Genomic DNA, 12,492 nt, shown 5'->3' on the forward strand with positions numbered 1-12,492 from the left:
ATTGTGTTTTGCTTCTTCTTCATAGTGATTCAAAGAAATCTATTATTTTTCAGCTGAGATTTTAATAAGTAAAAGGATCCTTTTAATTCTTCACCACAAATTCTTGCATCATTTTCTTCAAAAAAAAGATCATATTGATATCCGTAAAAGCCTATGTTTAGCTAAACTAAAATGGTTTAAGAGTTAGAAAAGATAAATAACAAAATTAAACTTCAAAAGTTACAAAATTGTTAAATCAAAATTATTAAAAAGGATAAAAGTTATTAAAAATAGATTAAGGAGCCGATCACTTAGTAGGCACAGTTACATCTCTCTCCTTTTTACTCTCCTCTGACCCCCCCCCCCCCCCCCCCCCCTCTTCTTTCCTCCACTTAATTAAGAACATCGAATAAACCTTAAAACTTCTTTTTTTTTTTTCAAAGATACTAATATATTAATTCTTGAAAAGCTTTGATACCATAATTTACTAAAAGCTATTGCACTAGAAAAAACTAAGATTCAATTCAAAATCTCAAAAAAAAAAGAAAATTGCTAGAAGGACTAGTGGTTTACATATGCATGATTAGTAAAAACCATGTTTTATGAACTATAGTACTTTTTACACAAAAAAAAAAAAGAATAATAATATATAATTTAGTTCAAGAAAAAAATATCAAACCATACATTTTACATTTATTCTTCTATTGAGAAATAGGTGAATTTACTTGTAAATAAAGATAAAATTTTAAATTTTAAAAATTGACACTTTAAAATGATATTAATATATGCTAATTCTAATTAAATCATACAAAATATGAAAAACTACTACTTTTCTTAATTTAAACTATCTTTTTCTTTTCAAAAGATGCATGTGAGGAAATGACATTTCTTTTCCATTCTTTTTTAAAAATCTAAGTAGAATATTATTTTGATAATTTACGTCATAATAATATTATAACTATGTTATCAGTCCAAGAATGTTAGGATCAACTAAATTTTAATAAGTAAATCATGTCTCAATGCAACGACGTACCTAATAATTTTGTTCCTTCTCGCTTTTATTTTTCTAAAGGATCAATTTTAATTTTCTTTACTATGCAAAATTATGTTAAAATATCATACTTAATTTATATTTTCAAAATAAAAAGATTATTAAGAGATAAGATCAGGATAAATCTAACTATAATCCTAAAATTTACAAAGTGAAAGTATCATTTACAGAGTTCTCTCTCAATACCAAATGAACTCTTCAAAGTTACTATTCACTATGTACAATTTATATGACACACTTTTCTTTTTAGTTTATCAAAAAAATATGTTACTTTTCTATATTTAGGAACAATTTAACTTTATGAAGTGAATTACAACCACACTAATATCTAAAACTTTTTTTGGACCACAAATTTCAAAAGTCTCAAACTTTTTGCTCACAAATGTGTTAAACTCCGTGTTTAGCCAAACAGTGCCACATAAATTGAGACGGAGGGAGTACTATTATTTATTTATCTTTATGGATAGTTGGTTCTTTTAGATGACATCATTATTATTCACAACTTTTTAAGCATTTTAAAGGGTCTCAAACTTTACTATATTTACCAAATTGAATATGGCAAGCTAAGTAATAAAGTAGGGCTAAATAAATGACAAAAAAAGTTACGGTACATTTTTCACTTACAAAAAGTTGAACAAAGGGGCCATGTACAATATTACCAAAAAAAGGTTTGGAAGTATCTTGATTTATTTGGAACATACTTTGGTATATCATGCAATAAATAACAAGTACAAGGGTAGATTTGGAAGAGAATCCTTTTAGTTAGCAAGCACACAACTAAATGGTTGAGATCCAACTAAGGACTACAAAATCTTTGCTTTTAACTGTAGTTTTACCTCTTTTCACGTCGTTGAGAAAAATAGAAAATGTACGGTACAATTTATTAAGTTATCCCTATATATTAGATTTTTTGAGAATTGTGTAATATTAGAAAGAGCTATTTTTAAAATTTTAATAATAAATTTGAACATAATTATCAACTTTAATCTTAAATTCTTAAGCGACAATTATTTCGAACTAAAGAGACTATTAAAATTTGACGGAGGAAATAATTGATATCAGAGGTTAATTATATCTCTTTGGATATATAAAAACTAAAAAAAAATCTCAAATTGGCTGAGTAAGAAATGAACAGATAGGAGCAAAAAGCCTTTGGAAAAAGCAACCGTCAACATCGTCCACATAGGGACCCACATTTATTACTTTGTCAATAATAACTCATAAAGTACAATATAGTGATTTTACAATATTGGCCGTGTAAGGACGACTAAAACAAAAGATCTTCTTTTATATATATTAATTACTAGACGATCTATGCCCGTGCTGTGCACGGATCCAATACTTTAGATTATAGTGCATTTATGTGTATGTAATTGTTTTTAAATAGTGATTATATATATATATATATATATATATATATATTATGTTCAAAACACGATTAATATAACATTGTAGTTTGTGCTCCGTATCTAAAACTTTATTATATTAATGTTTGCTACGAATACAAAATCGGCAAATTTATTAATATTTTTTAAAAGAGAAGACTTGTTTAAAAGGAAACTATTCTCCTCTCTTTGGGATAAAACAATAGCAATATTTAAGCATCAGTTGATACTTTCAATTGTAATTCGATTAATTTAAAGGTGTAAAATACTTATTATTTTTTATCAAATTTTGATTTGGATAATTCTAATTCAAATTATTAAATTAATTTTACATGTTTAAAATGAAACAAAGTAGAAATTGATTTTCTATTTAAACAAAGAAATACTATTTTTTAGTTTTTGGTAAATATTCTCAGTTTAGCTCATTTTACTTGTCATATTGTCTTTTGCATGATTTTTTAAGAAAACGTCGATTAGAATTATAATTTGACTAATTTACCTTATTCATTATTTGATCTCCATTTGATATATTTTTTTTTACGACATTAATCCTTTTTCACATTTATTAGAGTAAGAATAAAAATAAAAAAGTAATTAAATTCTATCTTATTTTAAAATATAAATATTTTAAGTATATTTATTTTAGTAAACATAACAAATAAATGACATGGCAAAATAACAAATACAACAGTTTAATATCTAGATTAGATCGAAGGCTAATATAAATAAAAAAAAAATTGTATGGTTTGACTACTTAACCTTTTGAAGAAAAGCAATTTCATTTGCTCTCACTAATGGATTGATACGCACATGACAATGAATCCATCATATACTATGTTCAAAACACGATTAATATAACATTGTAGTTTGTGCTCCGTATCTAAAACTTTATTATATTAGTGTTTGCTACGAATACAAAGTTTGCACTTTTTTTTTTGACATTGTTTGTTTTTTTAATATGGGATTCACTTCTTTTTTTTTATATTGCTTGATTTTGTTACTACGGGGTTCACTTTTTTTTTTCCCTGGGAGTTTGGAGATGGTGGGTTCCACTTTTTTTACTTTTTTTTTTTTTAAATATTGGTTGGTGTTTTTTTTATTTTTTAATATTGGTTGGTGTTTAATATGGGACCACACTTTTTTCCAAATTATGGAGATATTTAGCTTTTCTCAACATAATTCCAGAAGAATCTTTCCAGTTCTTTCATTTGTTGTTCCAACTATGGAGAAACATGGGTGGGACTTCAGAATTCTTTTTTTTTCAAACTTTCAGGACTGCTCTTCAACTTCATCTTCTCAACACGTGGCAATGAATCCATCATTATTGACTTAATGAGATACTTTGGAAATTACATGAATATTGCTTGATTTTGTTAATATGGGGTCCACTTTTTTTTTTTCCCGTGAGTTTGGAGATGGATATGGGGTGCACTTTTTTTTTCCGTGAGTTTGGAGATGGTGGGTTCCATTTTTTTTACTTTTTTTTTTTTTTAATATTGATTGGTGTTTATTTTTTTATTTTTAATATTGGTTGGTGTTTAATATGGGGACCGCACTTTTTTCCAATCTATGGAGATATTTAGCTTTTCTCAACATAATTCTAGAAGAATCTTTCAAGTTCTTTCATCTTTTGTTCCAACTATGGAGAAACATGGGTGGGACTTCAGAATTCTTTTTTTTCCAAACTTTTAAGGACTCCTCTTCAACTTCATCTTCTCAACACGTGGCAATGAATCCATCATTATTGACTTAATAAGATACTTTGGAAATTACATGAATATTGTTTGATTTTTTAATATGGGGTGCACTTTTTTTTTTTGACATTATTAATTTGCACTATTTTTATGCATATATATATATATATATACACACACTATGTTCAAAACACGATTAATATAACATTGTAGTTTGTACTTCGTATCTAAAACTTTATTATATTAGTGTTTACTACGAATATAAAGTCTGTACTTTTTTTTTGACATTTTTTTTTTTTAATATGGGGTTAATTTTTTTTTTTTTTTATATTGCTTGATTTTGTTAATATGGGGTTCACTAAACCCATGCTTTATATACTTTTTTTTTTATATTGCTTAGTGTTGTTTAGTATGGGGCCCACCCTTTTGGACATTATTAGTTTGCACTATTTTTATGCATATATATATATACTATGTTCAAAACACGATTAATATAACATTGTAGTTTGTGCTCCGTATCTAAAACTTTATTATATTGTGTTTGCTACGAATACAAAGTCTGCATTTTTTTTTTTTGACATTGTTTATTTTTTTAATATGGGATTCACTTTTTTTTTTTATATTGCTTGATTTTGTCAATATGGAATACTATGTTCAAAACACGATTAATATAACATTGTAGTTTGTGCTCCGTATCTAAACTTTATTATATCAGTGTGCTACGAATACAAAGTTTGCACTTTTTTTTTGTGACATTGTTTGTTTTTTTAATATGGGATTCACTTTTTTTTTATATTGCTTGATTTTGTCAATATGGGATACTATGTTCAAAACACGATTAATATAACATTGTAGTTTGTGCTCCGTATCTAAACTTTATTATATTAGTGTTTGCTACGAATACAAAGTCTGCACTTTTTTTTTTTGACATTGTTTGTTTTTTTAATATGGAATTCACTTTTTTTTATATTGCTTAATTTTGTTAATATGGGGTCCATTATTTTTTCCCGTGAGCTTGGAGATGGTGGGTTTTACTTTTTTTACTTTTTTTTTTTTTTTAATTATTGGTTGGTGTTTTTTTTTTTTTTTTTAATATTGGTTGGTGTTTTTATTTTTATTTTTTAATATTGGTTGGTGTTTAATATAGGGACCACACTTTTTTTTTTAATGCTTAACGGACGACGAAGCATGGGTGCAAACCGATGCTTCTATATAGTTTAAATTACTAATATTTCTGATCATTAAGCGACAAAATTGACCCTGAAAAGAATAATCCGTATTACTCAAGGAGAGGCGGGGACCCCCATAGGAGTCGTTTGGTACACGGGATAAGCTGGAGTATAAAATTAAGTTTGTGAATAATTTTATACTCTATTTGGTAGATTACCAAACAGAATATAAAATGAAGCCCAAACATAATGCTGTGATATTCCACCTTATCCTATCAAACTTGAGATTATTTTGTCTCATCTCTCAATGAGATAAATTAGTCCAAGGACTATAATTTTGAGATAATTCAGTCTGCGTACCAGATGACCCGATAGTGTCTCATCTGCCCCATAAAATTAGCTAGACAACACGTTAATACTGACAACGTTAGTTGGGCTTCAATGATGTCCAACCCAATATGGGCTTTCTCGATCTACACAAAAGTTAGGTCCTCTAAGTCAAGATGATGGGGCCCCCTTAGCGAACAAAGAGGGACCGTTCAATGTGGGCTTGGAATCAGTTAGCCAATCAACTGCTCGGAGAAAACGAACGCTGCAAAAGAAGAGGATCCAATTCTAAAACAGTACACTTGTGTGGTGAGAATCGACAATTCGCCACATAAGACAAAGTGGGTCCCCTTTCATCTTTAATGACGTGGAATCACAGGGTCTCGTGATTCGTATTCGTTGAGATGCTTTGCGTGCTGGAAAAGCATGTGGCCACTTGTCTAGTCTCAATTTAGGTGACATATTTTTCTCTTAATATGTATTCTTTTCGTTTCAATTTACGTGAATTTATTTAATTGAACATGAAATTTAAGAAAAAAGAGAAAACTTTTAAACTTGTAATCCTAAATGAGTCACATATATTTTGTGTAACTATAAATCATTGCATAAAGGTAAAGTGTTTTCAAATATAAAAAGAAGTCATTCTTTTTGGATGAACTAATAAGGAAATACGTTCAGATAAATTGAAACACAGAGAGTAGTATTTAAGAAAATAATTATAGTTTTATTTAAAATTAATATAATTTAAATTTTAGTCTTAATGATATAATTTATAATCATTAAAATATTTATGATCTATTTTAAATTATAAGTTTTTATTTTTTTATTTTTAAATTTCATGTCCAATCAAACACCGACGTATTGAAACCAAAACCACCAAACAGAAAGAGGCTCCATTGAATAAGTCATAGAAACTAATAACGAGGAATATATAATTTGTGATTCTTCCTATGTAGCATTAAGTAAAAGTTAGCACTAATTTAATTTGGTCTTAAACCTCAAAAAGTAAAAAGTAAAATATATGTTACTCTCTCCGTTCACTTTTACTTGGTCACCATTTCAAAAATAGATTTTCGCTTTTACTTGTCCACTTTCCCATATCAAGAGAAAAATAATTTGTTTTCCCAGTTTTACCCTTAGCATTTATTACTCATTCCAAGTCATTTTTCCGACTTCAATACAATTATACATCAATTAATATGGGTATTATAATAAAATAAATATGGGTATTATAGTAAAATACATACTTAATTTATTATTTCTTAAATATCTTGCAAAGTCAAAAGTGGATAAGTAAAAGTGAATGGAGGGATTAATTCTCTAGTAAAATACGTCGAATAACCATAATGTTTTACAATTTGTAATTAACTTAATATTGGGGCGTTCAATCTTCTTCTTAATTTGTATTTTTAAGAATCTAAAAATTTCAAGATTACTAGTCTAACTAATTCGAATTCACACGAGAAGATTACTAAAATTTGAAGCCTAAACTTATACTTAAGTGAGGAGAAATCGTGTTATCCTTCCACGTCCATCGCATGCTTAATTTTTAGCATTTAATCAATTGTGCTGGATTAGAGCAGGATATGTTATCCAACATTTTTCTTGACAATTTTGTCAAAGATAAGTGGTACCAAAAAGTAAGAAAATTTTAGTCTTCTCCAATTGGATGGAAAATTGTATAGTTTTGCACCCCACTATAAGTAGGGTTAGACAACTTTCCTTTTCTGACCGGATTAATCATTCATCTTAAAGTCTCATTATAATTACATTAGGTTCCTGTCATTATTATATGTATTTACTTTGTGCCCAATTACTGTGTTGACAATATCAGCATAAAATATTGAATAGTGAAGCTTAATTTTTTACTATTATTTTGTGGGATCCACCGGGCATGTTGTTGTATTTTATCTAAGCGAATTAATATGTGAGTTCTTTTTCGCCCTTTTGTGATCTGAAAAATCAGTGGGAGGAAGGAACTTCTTGTTACAGCTTCTTTGACGTATTTTGACGGGTTAAGCCACGTGTTAACAATATTCTCATACATGCAAACGTGGATTGTTATTATTTCCTCCGTTTACTTTTACTTATTCATTATACTAAAAATAAATTTTTATTTTTATTTGTCCACTTTAGCATATTAAGAAAAGAGATTTTTTTCTTTTCTTGTTTTACCCTTACATTTCTTTTCTTGTTTTACCCTTACATTAATTATTCATTTCCAAATCATTCTACAAGTCTAATGAGACTATACACCAATTAATATGAGTATTATGGTAAAATATATATTTCATTTATCAAATCTCAAGGGGCGTGCAAAGTCAAAAATGAATAAGTAAAAGTGAACAGTGGAGTAGTAGTACTTATTGATTACATGAAATTGAGTCAATCTTTTTAATTAATGCTGATATGAATCATCAATAAATCTGTAATCAGTATCAAGATTACACGTGCGATTCAGATTTTCAACGCCAAACTTCACGTGTGTTTCTCTCCCTTTTGTCCCATAATGTTGGCCTCATCTGAAGATTGGATGGTCAAATTGATGAGGACATAATGCATTTAACGGTCTTAGTCATAATGAAGGAGAAGGGACAATAATCCCACTAGATCGATACTCAATTCGGTGTACAATAGATTATAACATTAAAGTTTATTGCAATCGATGCAAACTTAATATAAATTATTACTAATATTAATCCAAAATATTGAAGTAGAAATCACAGGTCTTTTATTAATTTAAATTTAAAAATAATTTTGTTCTCATCAAAACTTTAGAGAAGTGAAGTCCTTAGAGTAACAACTTGTGTTGAAAGTGAAATTACGCAACTTATAGCAGATTCCAAGAAAAACTTATTTTGCCAGCCTATCGTTTTTTATCCCATATTTACGTTAAACCAGAATCTTTGGTTATTTTATTTTCAAATAAAAGTACTACTCCCTCAATTTCAATTTATTCATTTTACTTTTTTTTTAGTCTATTCAAAATGTAATATCTCACTCCTAAATTTGGTAATTCTTTAATTTTAACATCCCACATAATATATTTATGACCACTAGATTAATAGACATTTTGATATATTAAGGACCCGTTTGGCCATGAGAATTATTCATTTTTTCGGATTTTTTTCCCACTTTATTTGGCCATGAAAATACTTAAACTCTTGTTTCCACTTGTCGTACATTCAAACAACTAAATATTTTTTTTGCAAAATTATAACTAAGCACAACTCCAACTTCAACAATTTCAAATAAAGTGAAAAAAATTTAATATCTATGGTCAAACACCTACTAAATATTGTAAGAGCCCGTTTGGCTTAGCTTATAAGTTGCTGAAAACAGCTATAAGCTGTTTTCAGCTTTTTTGAGTGTTTGGCTGGCCAGCTTATAAGCTATTTTGTGCTTAAAATAAGACCAAAAAAATAAGTTGGCCCATTTGGATGGGCTTAAAAAAAGCAGCTTATAAGCTGAATTTTAAGCCCATCCAAACAGGCTTTAAGACTACTAGACTTAAAAAAAGTTTTCCCAGTCAGCATGCTGTACAGTCCCCAAATTCGAAATCTATATATAATATAAAGCTATGCATAGACAAGATGATGTGACACCTCTCAATAGACACCATTTCTATTTATCTTTTTTCTCCTTTTTTTTTTTGGACATTTTTATCATTTTTATTGCATTTTTGATTCATTTCTACTACTAGCTATAGACTTGAAAAGCAGTTAAGAATTAGAATGGCCGACTAAGATGAGCAGGGGCGGAGCTACAGTGATATAAGGGGGTTCGGCCGAACCCAGTAGCTTTTTCGTAGACCTTGTATTTGTACGAGAAAAATTAGTAAATATAGATAATATTTACTTACGAACCCCCATACATAAGTAAGCAAACGGTTCAGTGGCTGGGCAGTGCCTAGCGAAGCGCTATCCCACTCGTGATGCAGGTTTGAATCCCACCAGCGCCCATTGCTTTCTTTTTTGTTTTCTTTGGTATAAAGCAACATTTTCTTTTATAATTCTTTTTTAAAATTAGAAAAAATTAAACAATTGAACCGTGCAGTTTTTCCATTGGGATTTCGGGGTACAAAATATAAAATTAACAATCCAAACCCAAAAGCAAAAAGGCAAACGAAGCAGCTTTTTCCATTGGGATTTGGGGGTACAAAATATACAACAACAACAACAACCACCCAGTGAAATCCCACACGGGGGGTACAAAATATAAAATTAACAAATCCAACCCCAAAAGCAAAAAACCAAACGACTTGTACATAGTAGCTACCATTCCTTTTCATCTTTCTCCTGCAAATCACCACTTCGTTGCCCCCTTTCACCGGATGCCGACGGGCCTCCGATTGCTGACTGCCGACTGGTATGTACAAGATAATGAGATATTCTTTCTTTTATGCTTCCTTCCCCGTTTCTTCTTCCTCATTTGTTTGCTTTATAATATTCAAGAATTGATTTTTAATCTTTGATTCTAGGGTTGTCCCACACTTTGACCTTCTATATTTATGAAATTTTCCTGTTTTGCTTCCCAAATTTCAATACCAAAATCCCCGACAAGCCGACAAGTATGTGGTCCTTTTCTTATTTCTAATTTTTATATAGAGTGCAATATGTTTCTCTTGAAATATGAGACTACACAGTATACAAGCTTAAGATATTTTTTGCAAAATAAATTACTTTAAGATTGTGAACTATTATTAATTAAAGAAGTGCATATATTGTTTTTAGATGAGTCGACACTAAGATTATTTGATTGTTAAATGTTAATAGCCTTTAAAAGCTATTGTGAACTACAACAGATTATATATTGCTTTTGTATGCTCTCCAAAATTTGAAGTGTAATTTGTGTTTTCTTGACTTTTAGGATCTTTAAGCAAAAGTCAAGATGATCACGAATTTCTTCAAGCCTCAAGCTCCTTCAAATACTACTCCTAGCTCTCCTTTGCCAAGTTCTCATTTGCCAAGTTATTCGTCGCCTGTCAATCTTTTCAATGCAGCGGATAATGACAAAGTGTTGGCCGATTTGGATCTTAAATCAGATCCTGCTGAAAGAAAACAAATGTCAAAATTTTCTCCTAATATACGTGACCGAGTGAGGAGATATTACATACTAAAGAAACCTTGCCAACCTGAAGAATTTGAATTTCCAAGTAGAGATATTGGAGGAGAATTGCATCGTTTTAATTCCGATTGGTTTGACGATCCATATTCTCAATGGTTAGAATATAGTGTTAAAAAAGATGCAGCATTTTGCTTATGTTGTTACTTGTTTAAAAATGAGCTTGGAGGATATGGAAAAAAAGTAAGTGATGCTTTCACAACAAAAGGTTTTCAAAGTTGGAATAAAGGTATAGAATGGCTTAAAAAGCATGTGGGTGAAGTGAATAGTGTTCATACTCGATGTTTCATGATGATGCTAGATTTAATGAATCAAGAACAATCTATTCTAACTTCATTTGATAAGCCTTACAAGAAATTTAAAGGTGATTATCGGGTTCGCTTGAATGCTTCAGTTGATGTGATAAGGTATCTTTTAAAAGAAGGAATGCCTTTCCGGGGTCACAATGAGTGTGTAACTTCTACAAGAAGGGGTCATTTTCTAGATCTCTTAAAGTGGTATGCAGATAAGAAGGAAGATGTGAAAAATGTGGTACTAGAAAAAGCTCCAAAAACTAACACCACGATTTCTCCCGATATCCAAAAAGACATTGTGAATTCTTGTGCAAAAGAAACAGTGAATGCAATTATTGAAGACTTGAACGAAGATTACTTTGGGATATTGGTTGATGAGTCTAAGGATGTTTCTCATAAGGAACAAATGGCTCTTGTGTTGAGATATGTAAACAAGGAGGGTAAAGTTATTGAGCGATTTCTTGGTCTTGTTCATGTGAAAGATACATCTGCAAAGTCATTGAAAGAAGCGATCTATTCTTTGCTTTTAGACCATTCTTTGAGTCGATCTCAAATACGGGGACAAGGTTATGATGGAGCTAGTAACATGCAAGGAGAAATTAATGGTCTTAAAACTCTGATTCTGAAAGATAATTTTTCGGCATATTGTGTACATTGCTTTGCTCATCAATTGCAATTGACTCTTGTAGCCGCTGCAAAAAAACATCATGATGTGAATAATTTTTTTGACATTCTTGCCAATGTTTTAAATATCGTTGGAGGTTCTTTTAAGCGTAGCGAGATGCTTCGAGATGATCAAGCTGAAAAATTAGAGGAATTACTAGTGCTCGGTGAAGTTCATACGGGAAGTGGATTAAATCAAGAACTTGGACTTCAAAGGCCTGGTGATACCCGTTGGGATCTCATTTTAAGACGGTACGTAACTTCATTTCCTTATTCTCATCAATTGTGCATGTACTTGGAGTTCTTGCAAATGAGGGTGCAAATTATCCTGAGAAAGCAATGGCAAAAAGTCTAGTGGAAGATATTAGATCTTATGAGTTTATCTACATGTTGCATTTTGTCACACCCTAATCTCCCTAGGGTGTGATGGGCACCCGACCCTTACTTAGGGCCGAGCGAACCCTCAGACCCTTAGTGCACACATAATCTTCTTAGACTTTTAAATCAAACAAAGATGAAATACATAGTACAACTTTCAGAAATATTCTTTTTCATCGTTATTCTCAAATCAAACAAAGTCTGTAATCATGTAGAATTTATCACATAACACAGAATGACATATCGGCTGATGGAGCCGCTTACAAAACTGACATTCTATACCCACGACTCTGTCTGCAAAGTCTCTAACATTAATCAGAAATCATAGCACATATACTCTGACTCGGCAGCACTCCAGGAGCAAATAGAGCTTGCCAACGCCGCTGGAACATCTTCTATAATGGCTTCTACTCATCTGGGTGTAGCTGC

The 12,492-nt window shown here is 30.3% G+C and overlaps 1 protein-coding gene across 1 annotated transcript; it reads left to right on the forward strand.

Moving 5' to 3' along the window:
- Positions 1-10,495: 10,495 nt before the first annotated feature.
- On the forward strand, positions 10,496-12,040 carry LOC132631477 (uncharacterized). Its single transcript, XM_060347054.1, has one exon. It carries the CDS (start codon positions 10,496-10,498, stop codon positions 12,038-12,040), a length of 1,545 nt encoding a protein of 514 aa, XP_060203037.1.
- The last annotated feature ends 452 nt before the right edge of the window (positions 12,041-12,492 follow it).

This window comes from Lycium barbarum, chromosome 3 (assembly GCF_019175385.1).
Source record: "Lycium barbarum isolate Lr01 chromosome 3, ASM1917538v2, whole genome shotgun sequence".
Taxonomy (NCBI): Eukaryota; Viridiplantae; Streptophyta; class Magnoliopsida; order Solanales; family Solanaceae; genus Lycium; species Lycium barbarum.